This window comes from Thamnophis sirtalis, unplaced genomic scaffold, assembly GCF_051295495.1.
Source record: "Thamnophis sirtalis isolate CommonGarterSnake01/CBP01778 unplaced genomic scaffold, rThaSir2_p1.2 scaffold_3, whole genome shotgun sequence".
Classification (NCBI taxonomy): domain Eukaryota; kingdom Metazoa; phylum Chordata; class Lepidosauria; order Squamata; family Natricidae; genus Thamnophis; species Thamnophis sirtalis.
This window is the reverse complement of record NW_028261383.1, coordinates 111,863,019-111,881,416: the sequence shown is the minus strand read 5'-3', so window position 1 is coordinate 111,881,416 and position 18,398 is coordinate 111,863,019. Positions and strand designations below refer to the sequence as shown.

Sequence of the window (18,398 nt, the reverse complement as noted above, 5' to 3'; positions counted from 1 at the left end):
AAGGACTTACAAATAAATAAAACATAAATGATAATGCAACATTGACATTTTGTGTTGCACTCCAGTCTTTATTTTGGATTTTCACAATATGCTAACCCATGGTTTACTTTAATCATGATTTACTGAACAAGCCTCAAGACTAATTCAATAATGCTAGACTACAAACCATGCTTTATAAAATATTGTGATATGATTCATACATAATATTAAAACAAAACCAACCAAACTATATGGCTAAGCACAAGATGTGAACCTTGCCATATGCCATTGAAGAAACAGTTCATCTTGTTCAAAACTTGTTTTTGTTATAATTTAATAACAACAAAATTGAGAAAATGGTTTTACAGTCAAAATTTGCTATATAATCTTATTTAGTGGATTCCATTTCTTAATTCTAAACCAAATCCCTTAAAAAGTCATGCTTTGCTTACCACAAGGGAGGGAAAAGGCAATATAACTCTTGATTTGCCATTATGGCAGAATATTTTAATTAAATGTAAACATTTACCAGGCCTAAGGTTAGCTGGGTAGTCTCTCTAATCATCACCCTCCCCTCTGCCCATAATTCACCCTTTCAGTGCTTAGACCTGTGCTTACTTACCTGGTAAGCTAATAGCTTCTTGGCCATGAAACCATAGAGAAGATACTGCCCCTAGATGTTGAGTGGGGCAGACCTTGAAGGGTCAAGAGGATGGAAAGAGTACACACAAATGTGTTTTGGTCACACAAGATGAAATGAGAGAGATGGCCAGCAAGAAAGGATTAAGGTTAAGGTTCAAGTGTGAATCAGATAGTCTCCATACAAGCCTCTGTGTTACCCCCTACTGGGACAAGCAAGACTGAGGTTTCAACATTTGATTATTCAGCCCCAAAGAACATATTAAACAACAACAACAACAATTCAGCAGACACCAGGAGTCTGGGACCTATGAAGAAATAATTCAATACTTGATGATCCTGAACTTGAGAGGAAGGATCACTATGTGACTTGTCATCAAATACTGAGTTTCCAAACCTCCAAGGATAAACCACCTGAGGCAGCTACTGCCACATTTCCTTCAGCACAGATCTGAAAAAAATAAAAATAAAAATGATGCTAAGCAGAGCTAACTGCAATAAGTCCACAATAAAATTCCATTAGACTCAAAACAGTGATGATGCTAATGAATGGATTCCTCCCTTTCATAGCTTTCCTGGAATAATATCTACTAGCATCTCCATCCTGATGTCCTTACCCCATTTAGCACACAGCTGTGGGTCTGTGAGCAGATGACCTTTGGTGGATCTGTAGGAACATGGATCTGAAAGAAAAATCCAACAGGTTTAAGTCTAAAAATGATAAGAGGATGTAACAAATTGAAAAAATACTCCTATTTTACTTTACTATAGGTAAAGTCTAGAGTCCCAAAACATTTGTGCCAATGCAATTATCTGGTATAAGCTATTCTCCAAAATATTGGTCTAAGAATCTGATAAAGCCTGGCAGTATGCAGTGAAGGAGCTTATCTGAATATAGTGATATGGAAGCAATATGTGAAAAACTATGAGATAGCCTTCACCATATTTCATCATCTTTATCTGAAGCTACCCTAAAGCTGGTGAGATAATCCAATGTTTTGGTTTATAACTAAAAGTTTATGGCAACCAGGGTCTCATTCCTGCTTTATTTTTCAGTCAAATATTTAAAAATGATAGTGGACAGAATTGATTTGCTTCCACTGATCGAAGCTACAGTGATGTGATTATTTTTTTGTTCTGTTTTATTTTTCTCCTCAGTCATAATACTACCAGAACTATTTTTCCAGGCCACAAATAATTCAGTTATTCTTTAGGTTTGATTTGATTTTTCAGTCCAAAGAGAGCACCCACCAAATATATAAAGCATGTTAAGGACTACCATATTTTTCGGACTATAAGACGCACAGGTGTATAAGATGCACCAAAATTTCGAAGTGGTCAGTAAGAAAAAAAAAAGGTTTTGCCTTCCTTCAGCCCCCAGCAGCCCTCTGCAGGCTTCAGCAGGGCCGGGACAAGGCAAAAACTCTCCCTTTTTTGCCTTGCCCCAGCCCCACTGAAGCCTGCAGAGGACTGAGGAAAGACAAAAAGCCTCTGTTTTTGTGAAAAACGGGGGCATTTTTACCTTGCCCCAGCCCTGCTGAAGCCTACAGAGGGTTCCTGGGGGCTGAGGGAGGGAAAATAAGCCTCAGCTTTTGTGAAAAACAGCCAGTTTATCACAAAAACGGGGATTTTTGCCTTGTCCCAGCCCTGCTGAATCCTGCAGAGTCCTGCTGGGGGGCTGAAGGAAGGCAAAAAAGTCTGGGGGAAGGTGCATCTTATATTCCAAAAAGTACGGTAAGAAAATACACATTTTAAAATATAATTCATGCAACTTCTTGTGCAGATTAAAAAATAAACCACTGCAGAAATAGAAGAGAATTTACTTTTTGATGAACCCATAATGAAACAGACATAGATTGAAAATTTATGAGTCGTGGTGGAGCAGTGGTTAGAATGCAGTATTGCAGGCTAATTCTGCATTCCACTGCCAGGAATTCAATCCTGAGCAGCTCAAGGTTGACTAAGCCTTCCATCCTTCTGAGGTTGACAAAATGATTGTTGGGGACAATATGCTGACATTGTAAACCACTCAGAGTCTTCTGTAAAGTACTATAAAGTGGTATATGCCTAAGCGATTTTGCTATTGGCAAATTAACTGTTCATGCCTAATAAAGTACTTAGATACCATCACAATTCTTACACGGAGCGTCTTGTCAGTAGAAGTTGTATACAGGGCACCCAATGAGTACTGGACTCCAGTGATCTGAGAGAGATGACCTACATCAAAATACTGACAAAAGAAAAAGCAGTGAGACGTCAAATGAAAGAGAATTGTTTTATGTGTGGAAATTAGAGAAGAACCATATTTCTCTGTCCCTCCATGATCTACTATCAGTACCATACCCGAATGTGCCGGAAATGCCCTCCATTGTTCTCAAAGACATACAGCATTCCATGATTGTCTCCAGCCCATAGTTGAGAACCCTGGTATGACATGGAAAATAGGTATGTGTCCAGCTGTGGGAAAAGTTAAATATCAGTGCCATAGGCTCAGTTCTGCATGACAGCAGACATAAGTATGAAATAACACAATCCCCATGGTCAGTAGGTTATTATAAAACCTATATACAAAAGTAAAGTCTTATATACATTTTGTCTCAGGTAAATATTAAATTCCTCTATTTTCTTCCTTATTGTTATTAGAAAAATATATGATACATTTAATTCTATCCTATTTCTTATTGTTTAACCCCTTTATTTCATTATCCTCATAATTTATTTCTTATCAGCAAAAGTTCATTAAATTACCAGAAATAAATACCAACTTGATCAAATAACCCAGCTATAGATTTCTTCTCCATAATTTAACAATCTTAGTTTTTGAGTCCCTTCAAATAATGTCCTAGAATTTGATTTATTTTTTCATTTTTTTATCCTGTCTCAAAAAGTCCTTCAAGCCTTTAACATATCTCTTTTGAACATCCAGTAAGAAAATGTTATCGAATTCACTCTTCTGATTCAATACTTGTATGTCCCCTTTAAATATCAAGACATCAACCAGTTTCATTTTTATGGCCACTGAATTATCTTGTTCCATGTTGTCCTTGTAACTTCTTATATTTAAATCCACAATCAAATCAATTTCAGCCTTATCCGGTATAGCTTGTTCTTCTTCTGTGACATAGATATAATCTATCTATGGTATCAAACATTCTTAAAATTAAGACACAATTTCTGTGTCTATTGTTCAAAATGTCCTTCAAAATATAGTTAAATTATTTTGTTCCATTTTTTGTTAACAGCTCAAATTTAAGTATACTTCTTATTTAGCTGTAATACTTATTTTCTTTTAGTTCCCCCTAGTGTCCAATTTTCAAAATCCCATGATATCATTTTTCCCCAATGAACTCAAGCAAAAAGGATTTTTATAATTAGTTTTAAATTTTTATTCCAAATATCTGTTTTTTAGTTTTCTAAAATCAACACCCAATTGCTTCTTATTCAAAAAACTCAGTATTTTCCCAAATCCCTAAAATCACATTTAAAACTTATTTTCTCAATTAGAAAGAGACTCACTCAGTGAATACCTTAAAAACTTTCTGTTAATATTTCCAAGCAGTAAACAATAATTCCAAACATGATTAAGAAATAAGGCTCAGTAGAGCATTTTGTACATAACAGGCTGTGTTACAACTGTGAGCTTAGATGGTATCACTCAACTTGTAGCCATTTGACTCACAAGCCAATCATAAAGCCTCAGTTCTTGTAATCTACTTATGTGAGTGTGTGTGAATGACAATCACATGATCTTTTTTTCCTACAGAGAGAATTTGCTTGTCTGCAGCTAATATTCAATCACCATAAACACTACTCCCCTTCAGCAAGGATGTCTAACTTTACCATGGTGCTTATTGGAAATCCATTCCATCTCCTACTTAATCTCATCTTCTACTTCCTTGTACTATTAGCTTTGCATTAGCTATTATCTTACTAATATAATCTAGATTTGTCCCTTAACACTATCTTATTCTTATCTAACTTCCTGTATTCTTACTGTATTGCTGTACTCTAATATGTATCTAATTTCTCTCAGATCTGTTCAATTTAAATCTAAAGGAAAATATGAACAATTGTATGGAATAGTGAAGGATTAGATTTTTCTTGGGTTCCCCCCACCCACCCCTATAACTGTTGGTTAGTTTTGAAATCATGAAAAAGAGATTGAAGCTGAATAGCTCACCTGAAGCCTTTGAAGTACACTATTGGTCCGCCTGTCAAAACATACCAGCGTCCGATCCTCACTGCCAGAGATAATGAAGTGTTCGTCAGCTGCAAGGGATAGGACTGCACTGGAGTGAAGCCTGCGGCTCATCACTGGGGCATAAGCAGCTGTGAGAGAGGGCCAAGAGATGCATCACAAGAGCCCAGTCACCTGCACAAGATAAATCTTATAAAATTTGTGGCTTGCTCAACTATAATCACATACAAATTGTTTCTTCAATTGAAGTTTGCCATTTAATTATCAAGGTAACTGCAAGCAGGAGAGAAAGCAGAACTTCCTTTAGGAATTCTCTTGCCGGCTCCCCATTCCTGATGAAATTTTTTTGGGGGGGAGGGTGTTTCGATTACATACAGAAAATTAGTATGTATTACCCATCAAGAATTTATACCCAAACAATCAGAGTGGGCAATTATAATTTTCTTGCAGCAAGCTTTCTGCTTGAGATGGCAGTCTTCAGAAATTAATTGTAGCTGTAGGGTGGCAACGTACTCTAAGCTACCAATATGCCTCTTGATGCCAGTTAATTCCCTACCCCCACCTAATTTATTTTTTTAAACAAAATTATATTGATTTAAACATAAATAAATGAGAAATTGGTATGCTGCAAAACAGAGTTATTTTCAAGAATATTGTACTTCCAGGCTTTGCATTGGCCACAGGGAAAATAAAAATGGTAGATAACTGCAACCATGTTCAGAAATGGACCTTCTTTTCTAGAAAAAGAAAACTGTAAGTAGAAAGCATCTTTGGTGGCTAGTGAAAATGATAGGAATAACCTCAATAGTTTGCTTTCTGATAACTGAGTGTTTTGTGAGTGGTTCATAGACATTTTGTGAATGGGCAAACCTTCTACATGGTAGTAATTATTTGGGAGCATCCACAATATGCACAAATCTGGCACAGAAGACATCTAATGTCTAGATAGATGGAATAATCCTTTCTTTTCTGGCTGTTCTTGGTCCACTAAGATAAGAAGACCCTGACATATAGTAATCTATGACTTACGACCATAATCAAGTCCAAAGTTTGATTATGTTATTGAGGTTGTAAGTTGAGTCATTATGTGACCGGACTCAATTATATGATTGTTTTTGCAATGGTTCTTAAGCACATCACTGCAACATCAAGTTAACCACATAGTCATTAAGTGAAACACATAGTTGTAAGTCTGATTCCAACTTAACCTATGGGCATTTTTTGCTGAAAAATGGCAAAAACAAAACAAAACAAAACTTAATCACACGACTGGAGAACGCTGCAACCACTCATAAATGCCAGCCAGTTATCAAGTACCTGAAATGCCATCGTGTGATCCCCTATGCCTTAACTGTGGTGACAATAATTGTTTGAAAGCAGGAAGTGGTGTTTTATGTATCAAGAATGTAAAGTAACAACTGGTACTAACCTCGTGGATCATAGACTGACACTTTCTTGTCATATGTTCCTGTGACCAGAATGTCAGGCAAATAAGAAAGGCACAATACAGCTGCTTTCCCTCTAGAATCCAAAAGGAAAGGATCAGGCAATGTGTCAAGAAGCATATTTTACGGTCACACATTCAAGTCAGTAAATCTTTGCTCAGCCTTGGGCTTTCCATTATTTCTAGACTACACTATTTGCAACATAAATTAGCTAGTTCCCATTTTGCTGCTTGCAGTGACTGTCTATTTAGCATCATTTACTGCAACTGATTGGTGGAAAAGCAATAGAAAGAAAAACCACTGCTGCAGCATCAACTAACAAAATTCTGCCTGCCTAACTCAATGATGGCTAACCTTTTTGCCATTGTGTGCCAAAAATGGGAGGAGCGGGGGGGGGGTTGTGTACGTGTGTGCCCATACCCATAATTCTATGCGCCCTCCCCCTGTGCATGTGTGCATGACCCCCCCACCCTACACCTCCCCCACAATCTCCCCCCACTTTTGACACATGATGGCATGGTGGATCCATTTTTTGCCCTCCCCAGGCTCCAGACTCTTTCTAGGAGCTTGGGGAGGCCGAAAAAGGTCTTTCCCATCCCCCCAGAGGCCCCTCAGAGGCCGAAAACGGCCCGTTTTCCAACTTCCAGTTGGACCGGAAGGCCTGATTTTTGCCCTCTAGAAAGCAAAAAACAGCTCAATGCACAAACCATTTTTTTTTGCTCTTCAGAGGCTGACAAGGCAACGCCTCATGTGCCCTAAAAATGGCTCTGTGTGCCACCTGTGGCACGAGTGCCATAGGTTCGCTATCATGGGCCTAACTTCATTCTCTTTCACTGAAAATCAGAAGAGTCACTATAGGACTTATTTACATGCTAAATTATAGAGAATGTTAATTTTAATGTATTGAGAAAAGCAATTCATAAAAACTGATTAGATAGATAGATGGATGGATGGATGGATGGATGGATGGATGGATGGATGGATGGATGGATGGATGGATGGATGGATGGATGGATGGATGGTTGGTTGGTTGGTTGGTTGGTTGGTTGGTTGGTTGGTTGGTTGGATGGATGGATGGATGATAGGAAATCATTAAATGTGAACTTTTAATATTATTTTGGTGATTTTTGGCATTTGCATAATGACTCCACTCAAACACCATAAATTAATGTAGATGATGCAATCGCCACCATCTGCTTCATGAAGTAAGCCATCACAGAAATTAGTTTATTATACGAAACATCCAGTACACTAAGGCAGTGATGGTGAACTTTTTTGTAAATGTGTGCCAAAATTGTGTGTGTGTGCGCGATAGCGCATGTGTGTGTCCCACGCCCACAATGCAATGCGCCCGCCCACCTACGCATGTGCATGCAACCCCCCGGTGCATGTGTCCACAGGCATTAGGAAAGTGTCCAGAGCAAGAGCCTGGGGAGGGCAAAAAATGGGCCCAATGGGCCAACCAGAATTTTGGAAATTATCAGTTTCCAGCTTCCGGAGGGATTGCGGAGAGCCGTTTTCATCCTCCCCAGGCTTCAGGAAAGCCTCTGGAGCCTGGGAGGGCTGGAAGTAGGCTGGAGCCTGGGGAGGGTGAAAACTGTTTTCCTCGACCCTCTGGAAGTCCCAAAATCAGCGGCCGGCGCACGGATGCATGCTGAAGCTAACAACTCATGTGCCATAGGTTCACCATCATGGCACTAAGGTCTGATAAATCTGGAAGTGTATTCTAATAGTCCACTATATTAGTTTTCATTAAATTTGCAACCTCCAGCTCTCTGGATCCAAAACCAGCATATCAGTTTGGAAATTCTAGAAATGTAAGACTAGAAAAAGGTTGCACTGTTCTTATACCTACAATACATTTATGTAGAATAACCTCCCTCCCTGAGATAGGGTGAGCAACTATGTAAGTGAGCTGGAATTCTCCTTGTAGACTTGTACCTATACAAGTTAAATATTTTTTTCCTGAAATATCTCACAGCCGAATACAAGGGGATGAACCCAAAGATAGGGAGAAAAAAAATCTAAACTTTCTAGAAGGACTACAAGCTGCTACATATGCATATCAGAGAGATAAGGTATACAAGGTCAAGATGAAAGATGAGAAGGCTTATTGTACATTTCAGTTGATATTTTGGCTCTGGGTAGGTCTGCATCAGTTTTTGTCCTTATTCACTCTCCAATGCTCCTTCACAACAACACTTTGTCTAGTCTTTCTGCCCCCACCTTTTATGTTGATACAATAGTAATTGTACATTAATCCTGTCTTTCTAAATAAATCCTTGGGAAATACAAAAAGAAAAAACAGACAAAATTATCTGACATGTATTATAACTCAAGACTGGATATTTGTATTATTTTATGCCTTTTGTCATGATTTGATTTTGGGAAGTAGGATGTTAAATCTCTTTGATTTAACATCCTACTTTGATTAAAGACTGAAGCCAATATCTTTATTCTCTGGTCATTATTAATACTGTTTCTTTGAATCTAGTTTTCCTTTCCTTCCATTTACTCTTCCAAATAAATATAGTGTAAGAGGATAAGCAGCAACAGTACCTGATTTCGCCAAACTGTTTTCCATCAGCAGCTATATCCCATAACTTCACTGTGCTGTCCCAGGAGCCTGAACATACACAGTTATCACGTGAAGCCAGAGACCAAACCCATCCCTAGGCAGTGTGGGAGGGGGAAAAAATGGGGGGAGGAGGGACAAAATATACATGACAACTTCAGCTAATCTTTGCAATAACAATAACAAAATTACAACAAATGCTTACAGTTAGGTCAATTAACTTTTCCAGGTGAACTACAGAAATATTTCTTTTCTATCTCCTTCTGCTTTTTCTTCATATTGTTATACACGGCAAACTCTGAGCTTTCATTCTCTGAAGACAACCAATCTCCTGTTGTATCTGTCTGTCTGTCTGTCTGCCTGCCTGCCTGCCTGCCTGCCTGCCTGCCTGCCTGCCTGCCTGCCTGCCTACCTATCTATCTATCTATGGCTCTGTGGGTTTGTGTATGCTCCAGCATAACTCCAGAACACCTGGGCCACTGAAATGAAAAGGACTGAATTATATTTATAGTGTCAAGTCACAGTACTTTTGTAGTGATTGTGTGCCTTATGGATTCAAGTTCTGTTAAGATACAGTCTGTTGTGCCTTAAAATGGCTTCTACTGTACAGCCCAGTGGAGTTGCCATGGTAACAGCTTTGCAATACTCCACAAGGGGGCTCCCTGTAATACAGGATTGGGATAAATACATATCCGGGCTACACCCGGTTATCAGCTAGTATGAAATAAGATACAGCAGCTTAATAAATATACATCATTGTAGAACACAAACTCAGTTTCAATTTAGTATCATAATTTTTTTACGTACAGTGGTAAATATGTACAGTGGTAAATATGTACTTGTTAAAATGCTAGGTTTTTCAAGTGTAAAAAAAAAATCAAACCAAGATAAATTGCTTCAGTATCTGTACAATTCAACTGAAAAACAAACTGAAATCTTTTAAGAGGAGGAGGGGGGGTGAGATTACCAAAAAAAACAACAACCCTAAAGTAATGTGGCTTCATAAATGTTCACAGCATCTTATAAGTCGGGTTGTGTTCAAAATTAACCAATCACATTCAAAATTATATTAAATAGTATTCAATACACACCTGCCATTAATTAAAGTGAACCTGATCAGGCCTATATAAAGTTCAGCTGTTCTAGTAGGATTTTTCTGATATTTACTCTATTGCCTCCAACAGCAGAAATCATGGTTCACAAAAAGCTTACGAAGCATCAAAGTTGGAAGTTATCAGTGAGGAGAAGGACAAGAGAAGGACACTAAAACATTTCCATTGGATATACCATGGAGTGAACAAGTGGAGAAAATATGGCACGATAGTGACATAACCAAGAACTGGTTGGAAACTGCTAAGAGGCCTATAGTAACATTAAAGGAGCCGCAGAAATGACTAGCAAGTTCTGGTTTTGTACTACATGTGATAACAATCTCCCACATTCTTCATGTATCTGGGCTGTGGGATAGAGTGGCAAGATGGAAGCCTTTTCTTATAAAGGAAAGCATCCAAGCCTGGCTACATTTTGCAAAAACTTACATCAAGAATGACAAAAGCATATGGGGAAAATGTATTATGGTCTGATGAGACCAAGGATGAATATTTTGGCCATGATTTCTAGAAGTAGATTTGGCGCAAGAACAACACTGTGCATCATCAAAAGTTACAACCTGCCCACAGTGAAGCATGGTGGTTGCAGCATTATGCACTGGGACTGCTTTTCTTCAAGGTGAAAGGAATCATGAAATGTTCCAAATATCAGTCAATTTGGGCAGAAAACCTCTGCTAAAATCCCAAAGATGAAGAGGATTTCCCCCTTTTAACATGACAATAACCCAAAGCATACCTCCAAATCAACAAAATAATGGTTCACCAGAAGAAGATCAAAGTTTTGGAATGGCCAGTCAGAGCCCAGACCTGAATCCAGTTGCGAATCTGTGGGATGATCTGAAGAGGGTTAGGCACAGGAGATGCCCTTGCAACCTGACAGACTGGGAATGTTTTTGCAAGGAAGAGTGGGCAAAACTTCCCAAGGCAAGATGTGGCCTGCTGATAGGTTCCTACCACAAAAGACTGAATGTTGTCAGAAGGTGCTTGAACAAAGAATTAGTTTACGGGTGTGCATCTTTATGCAACTACGTTATTGCAATTTTATTATCCCCCCCTCCCCACATAAAAGATTTCAATTTGTTTTTCAGTTGAATTGTACAATTTATATGTTAGAGGTGGAAAGAATTCTGAAGTGATTTATCCTGGTCTGACTTTTTTACATCTCAACAACCTGGCATTTTAACAGGTGCGTGGACTTTCTCTATTCACCGCAGAAGAAAATAAAAATGCAGGAGAATATCAGCCAACGCTCCTAAGCAATGCAGCCCTCTTGCGGGCTCCCCACATCCACTGGGGATTTGACTTCAGGGACTTCAAGTCCAAGATTGGACACAGACCTATTGCACTGATACATCACTATAGTCAAGTGCTGAAGCATTCCCTTCCTTTTCACTAGGAATGGTCACTCCCTGCTCAGAGGTTAGAGAGGACTGAAAGATTTTCTAAATGTCATCTGTTTCCTGGCAGCAACAGGCCATATTTCTGCCAGGATAGCATATACGGTACTCATGTATATACCTACACTTTTCTTTGTAACTAGCCATAAAAAAGCATGGACCATTTTAATTTTTTTTACAGTAAACAACAAAGAAGCTTGTAAAAATGGAAGGTTTAATGTTCAAAAGAGGGAGACAGTGATATACAGCCATTAATTACAAAAGTTCCAAATCATGAGTGATGTCATATACATATAGATGGTCCTTGCCTTACAACCAGTCACTTAACAACTGTTTGAAGTTATGATGGGTCCCCCAGAACATAGTTATGGGCAGGTTCTGAAATTCTGATGTCTGCTTCCCCCAATGTGACCATATTTTGGGCTCTCAGCAACCGGCCCATATTTACAGTCATCTGCAGCACCCTGCAAGCACATAATCATGAATCACAATTTTGCAGGAAGCCAGCATTTACTTCTGATTTCTGGCAAAACTGCCTCATAGCAAGCAAAGGGTTTGCATAATGACCACAGTATTCACTTTATGATGGCTGCATTTGATTAATGACTGTTGCAAAACAGGTCATAAAACTGGTTCTGGTCATGTGATGACCTGCTATATCACTATCATTACTTATGACTATAATCAAAGGCTCAGTTACAATAGTAACTCAAGGGCTACCTGTATACACCTCACACACACAGAAACTCGCTGCACTTTATTTTCTGGTTTAAACAATGGAATGGGACTATCAGATGGAAATTTGGGGGTTGATGATACAAAATTTCTGTAATACTACTTAATATTTACGTTTAATGCATTGATCTGCTTCAGAATCTAGAGTTACCTTGTGTGTTCCATTGGGCTCTGTCCCCAGCGTTTTCACTAGAACTTTTTCTGGTGCTTTGCCCAGCTGCCTTAGATCCCACAAAATGACATTTCGGTCTCGAGAGCCAGAAATACACAGATCCCCACCCTGGATAAGATAATAAAAATAAATGCTAATTTATGATACACGTTAGTGTCCCTCATATTGCAGAGTAGTATCACAAGGACAGTGAGCAGACTTCCAACTTTACTTCAGTGCAAATTATGTATAATATCTATCACTCACAACCCTGGTCATTTCCCAAGTGGATTCCTGTAACATGTTCTACATAGACCTGCCCTTAAAAAATATTCAGAAGCTACAGCTGGTGCAAAACATGACAATATTTTATATGTATGCTGCCCAGAGTCCCTCTGTGAGGGAAATGGGTAGTTTCTAAATTTGAAAATAAAATAAAATGTCAGCAGTTATGTCCATCCAAGATAGATGCGCATTACACCTCTGTTCTCTGAGCTGCATTGGTTGCCAATTTGCTTCCAGGTTCAATTCAAGGTGCTAGTAATGACCTACAAATCCCTATTAGGCACGTGGCTTGGTTGTTTGAAGGACTGCCTTCCCCTGATTACTTTTACCCATTCCATCAGATCCAGCAGAAAGGACATATTGTGGGTCCCTTGCATGAAGAAGTTCTATCTAACAGGTCCCAAGAGGAGGAGAGCCCTTTCTGCTATCATCCACTCTCTGGAAGATTGTCACCATAGCAATAGCAATAGCAGTAGACTTATATACCGCTTCATAGGCCTTTCAGGCCTCTCTAAGTGGTTTACAGAGAGTCAGCATATTGCCCCCAACAATCTGGGTCCTCATTTTACCCACCTCGGAAGGATGGAAGGCTGAGTCAACCCTGAGCCGGTGAGATTTGAACCGCTGACCTGCTGATCTAGCAGTAGCCTGCAGTGCTGCATTTAACCACTGAGCCACCTTGGCTCTGACCATAGGTCAGGTTGTGTCCAATCTTGGACTTTAGGAAGTCCCTGAAGTCAAATCCCCAGTGGATGTGGGGAGCCCGCAAGAGGGCTGCATTGCTTAGGAGCATTAGCTGATATTCTCCTGCATTTTTGAGATTTGAGATTTGATTTGAGAAGTTTATTTATATGCCGCCCTTTTCCCTGGGGGGACTTAGGGCGGCTTACAACTCGAAAAAGGGGGGGGGGGAAACAAACATTTAACACGTAGGACAGTACGTCATTAAAAACACAACATTCATACCATTCGGGTGGGTTACAGTCTTTAGCCCCAGGCCTGACGGGATAGCCAGATTTTGAGGGCTGTGCGGAAGGTCTGGAGGGTGGTGAGGGTGCAAATCTCCACGGGGAGATCGTTCCATAGGGTCGGAGCTGCCACTGAGAAGGCTCTCCTCCGCGTGGTTGCCAGTCAACATTGACCGGCAGATGGGACTCGGAGGAGGCCTAATCTATGGGATCTAATAGGTCGAGTGGAGGTGATTGGCAGTAGGCGGTCTCTCAAGTACCCAGATCCACTACCATGAAGGGCTTTATGGGTGACAAGTAGCACCTTGAAGCGCACCCGGAGATCGTCAGGTAGCCAGTGCAGTTCGCGGAGGATAGGTGTTATGTGGGTGAAGCGAGGTGCACCCACAATCGCTCGCGCGGCCGCATTCTGGACTAGCTGAAGTCGCCGGATACTCTTCAAGGGCAGCCCCATGTAGAGCACATTGCAGTACTCCAGCCTAGAGGTCACAAGGGCACGAGTGACTGTTGTGAGAGCCTCCCGGTTCAGGTAGGGGCGCAACTGGTGCACCAGGCGAACCTGGGCAAATGCCCCCCTGGTCACAGCTGACAAATGGTGTTCAAAAGTCAGCTGTGGGTCCAGGAGGACTCCCAAGTTGCGGACCCTGTCTGAGGGGCGTAGTGTTTGACCCCCCAGCCTGAGAGATGGAATACTTGCTGAATTAGTGGGAGGGAAACACAACAGCCACTCGGTCTTATCTTATCTTATTTTATTTTTGTGAACTATTGTTTTAATAGTTTTAATTCATGCAAGTTCATTTTTCTGTTCTTTTTACATATAACCCACCCAGAGTCCCACAAGTAAGATAGGCTGCTATATAAATGGAAATAAACATAAAACTAAAAGCCCATTATAAAGACAATATCAGAATGGTTTGACAAATAGAGTACTTTAGCAGTAATTAATCAAGAATAAGAATGAAGGGGAAACAATAGTAGCAAAGAAGGAATACTTTTTAGATTAAGTGATAAACAAATGAGAGTTGAGAGCCGAGGTGGCGCAGTGGTTAGAGTGCAGTACTGCAGGCCACTTCAGCTGACTGCTATCTGGAGTTCAGCGGTTCAAATCTCACCCGGCTCAAGGTTGACTCAGCCTTTCATCCTTCTGAGGTGGGTGAAATGAGGACCCAGACTGTGGGGGCAATATGCTTACTCTGTAAACTGCTTAGAGAGGGCTGAAAGCCCTATGAAGCGGTATATAAGTCTAACTGCTATTGCTATTGCTATTTTAAAGGAAGTGGCCATAGTTAATCCTGTACTCAGCATTTAGGTCTAAAGAATAATTTCATATAAAATGTTAACAAATACATAACCAGTTCTTACTATGAGATACTTATGCTTATAATGGAGCATAACACAGAGGAAAGATGTTTGGTCAGATGAATTTTGTTAGTTATTTTTTGACAGAAAAATGAAAATGCAGAACATTGTTCAACATGTTCCTTTCAACTAAACTTTGAATGTTGAAGGATATACTGTTTGGAACATTAAAATGCTGCATCATTAAAATCAGCAAAGAGAAACAGGTTTTTACCTGAAGGAGCAGTACAGAATCAACAGAAGCAAAGTGCCCTTCAGTAAGGGAAAAATACTCTGTGTTTTTGCCATTCTCTGTCCATTGTTGGAGGTGTTCCTCTAGTTCAATGCAAGCTGTTGGCCAGTTAAGATCATTACCTGCCAAAAAAAAACATATAAAGAGAGAGATTTTCTTTGTTTGGTGTAAAAAAATTAAGCTATGTGTCTTATTTATGTTTATAAAGTGGTTTTACATAAAAGGTTAACATGTTTACAGAATTTAAACACCAAAAAATGATAGATACTAAAACACAGGAGTTTTACATAATGGAGCCAGAGTTGCAACACTGCAAAAGTGTCTTATGACAAATTCTAATATTTCAGTTTGGGAACTAACACGTTAAAGACATTATCTTTAAATAATAAAGGACTTGGTACTACCAGTTCAGAGACAATATTATTGAGCTGACCTGCAACACTCCAAAAATGAAAGAGAAGCAGGCTAGGAAATATTTATTGTTGTTCTACCCAGAGTATTACAATATTTACAAATTACAGCATTTGAAAAGTAGCTCGAGTGAAATTACTACTCATTTTTAGTGATAACCCTTTTACTTTTCAGACAAAAAGGAAAACTCCTTTTAGCTTTTTTTCCCCCTCCCAATATCATCTACATTTAAAACACCAGTTCCACCTTCCCCTAAAATCAAGTTAATCATTCAAGAAGCTGCTTGTGAAAAGCTAAAATATAGGTCACCAATAGGTAGAAAGAAAACCCACCTACCTTCTACAACTGGATAGCAATTGCCAATTCTTCTTAAAACTCGAATTCTCCAAGTGACTTCATCTTGCACAATGTCCCTCAGTGTCCTGCAAACTAAAGGAAGGACATGCAAAACAAACCTGGCTTGCAGATAGGAACAGATTTCTAAAATCAACTCTAGAGGAAGAGATAATAGTCCTGAAGCAGTTTCTTCAACAGAAGATTTTTTCAGTTCTAGAGGTGATTTGAGGTCTGATGTTCGGACTTTACCACCTATTGAGAGAGACTCTAGAGGCAGACACTGGATTGCTTGCCTGGACTGATTTGAAGTTCCAAGAACACGCTCCACATACTCTAGGGCTTGGGTATCTGGATCTATTTTGCTTTCTGGGTCACAATCATTGTCAGAGCCTTGCTGTTCAACAGAAGAACTTGGGACAGTTTCCATTGCTGCAGGAAGGCAAGAAGCAAACAATTCAGGTAAGGGATGATAAAAACCAAAGTTATATTATTTTATTAGAAATTGATATTTCAATTAATACAATATTTCAATTAATAATACAAAAGTTTTATGCAACAAAAGGGATGTTTTGAGAGCATGAATTATAGGTACACTTAAGCCTGACAATTTTAAAATGATGCTCAAGGTGCAAGATGTAAAAAGAAATTATCTATTGGACATTCCAAAAAAAATTCCTACATAATTAACAAGAAGACAACTTCTGAAAGATAAATGTAGAAATAATCTTGTTTGTTAATAAAACTGTTGGTTGCCAGCTACATCCGGAATGTTCAATTCATGCACATCCTATGGGCAAAGCATAGTTCAGGAAGGGGAAATTGTGTTCTGAAATGGCTGTCATTTTTCCTAATGACCAACCCAGAAATATGCTCACAGGTTCTTAGAACAGGTTCCGGAAAGACAGCTTATCCTTTGATACCATAGAGAGGCAGAGTCCAAATCTCACAAAAGCAACTGCTTCTCTCACATTTTTTAATCATTATTTTACCAAACACATTTTTAGAAACGAACCTCATCTTCCTCTTCCCCGCGCACACAGCCCAGAGCCGATTCTAAAAAGGGCTACTCTTTTGTTCTTTTCCTCCTCTCGCTTCCTTCCTCCGCGCACGCTTATCATGTACCTAGCCGGGAAAGTGCATCAAGTGAACAATCCAGCTCTTGTTGCCGAAGACAACTCCTCCGTTCAGGCAGACATGGCATACGAAGAGCGGTCACGCCCGCCTTAACGCCGTAGGAAGAGCCCCGTTCTGCAGGTGCAGAGCTCCACACACTTAAAAGATTAATCCAAACGTCGAGTTTTGTTTCCCGGCCTCAGCAGTGAGCCAGGATCCTAATCCTCACGGCAACCTGCCTCAGAATCGGCACCATCGATTTAAGAAAGCTTCGTCTTGACAGGTCGCGCCGCCTTCGCGCGTCTCGTCTCTAAGGAGCAACCGCTTCCGGCGGCAATTGATGACGCAAAGCAACCTTTTAGGAGAGGCGCTTCCACAAGCCTCCGATTTTCTGGGTTCCAAGTACGGAGCGTGCGCACAAGAACTTCTAGGCCGCAGCTTTTTCTTTAAACAATGGCCCCACAGGTAGCAGCTGCGTTTCGGCAGCCTCAACCATACCGTTAGAGAAATCTGGCTGTTTTATTATCTGGCTTATGGCAATGTTTTAAAAACATTATTTTACATTTTCTATTAACAAAACGACTGTTTAACTTGTCGACGAGGATTAAGACAATTGAATTCAGCAGGATAGGATTGCTTTGTAAGGTTTTTAGAATATATGTATGAACACAAATGTATGAAGTTATGTGCATGTTCAGGTATTTCGTATTGTTATGTTCTGCAAATGCATGCATAAAATATACAATCCTTTTACTTTTGTTTAAATGAATTATGTAACTGAAATGTGTTTTGGTAACTAAACATTACACATGTATGATTATCATCTAGTTTAAAGGACAACCTTGTCCAGAAAGATAAAATAGTAAGTACATTGTGTAGTACAGTTGACTTGTGTAGTAACAAATCTATAATATAGATGATGAAACACAAAATCTTGTCAGAAAATTGGCTAGTGGCTAAAGTTCTGGTGTATATTGTATTAGCCAGGCTAGGTACATTTAATACCTCAAGTCCAAGTGGCAGGAAAGTTTACAGCTGTCTCGTTTTAAGAATACAGCACAAGATAGTTATTGTGACCTCTTAATTTTCCTCTTTTCTGAAAGCCTGAGAATTTGCATAAATCGTTATCTTCTGAGCTCATTGCAAAACAATGGTTATCAAAGGGCTCCAGCAGCTTCACTAACACATACAGCTGTATTAGAAAGGAAATAATCTTGAGTTTGTGTATAGTTCTAATTCCACATTACTCAAGTGCTTCTTTCCAAAAAGTGTTTCATTCTACCATAAATTGTATTATAACTTGAAAATGCAAATATTTTTACCAACAAACTGAAGTTACTTTAAAAAATAGTTTCTCATCCTCCACAGAAATATTATCTTCAACAAGACAGTTCAAGGGAAAAATTAATAAAAGTTGAGCATTAGAATTTGGGAGGGCTGGGGGGGACGAACGACACCAAATCATT

At 39.4% G+C, this 18,398-nt stretch overlaps 1 protein-coding gene across 3 annotated transcripts; it reads right to left on the bottom strand.

Annotated features, from left to right (window-relative positions):
* Positions 1 to 47: 47 nt before the first annotated feature.
* Positions 48 to 18,355, bottom strand: FBXW9 (F-box and WD repeat domain containing 9). Of its 3 annotated transcripts, none has more exons than XM_014063559.2 (11): positions 16,832 to 18,355; positions 15,820 to 16,248; positions 15,055 to 15,194; positions 12,229 to 12,357; positions 8,821 to 8,933; positions 6,246 to 6,337; positions 4,799 to 4,947; positions 2,962 to 3,075; positions 2,759 to 2,848; positions 1,236 to 1,301; positions 48 to 1,069 (listed from the first exon to the last, which is right to left on the bottom strand). In XM_014063559.2, the coding sequence occupies exons 2-11, from the start codon at positions 16,244 to 16,246 to the stop codon at positions 995 to 997; spliced, it is 1,395 nt and encodes a 464-aa protein (XP_013919034.2). In that variant the 5' UTR covers positions 16,247 to 16,248; positions 16,832 to 18,355; the 3' UTR covers positions 48 to 994. The 3 variants fall into 3 exon arrangements, with proteins under 3 accessions (XP_013919034.2, XP_013918959.2, XP_013919111.2); XM_014063484.2 differs by having other exon boundaries at positions 16,942 to 18,355; XM_014063636.2 differs by lacking the exon at positions 12,229 to 12,357 and having other exon boundaries at positions 16,942 to 18,355.
* Positions 18,356 to 18,398: the final 43 nt, after the last annotated feature.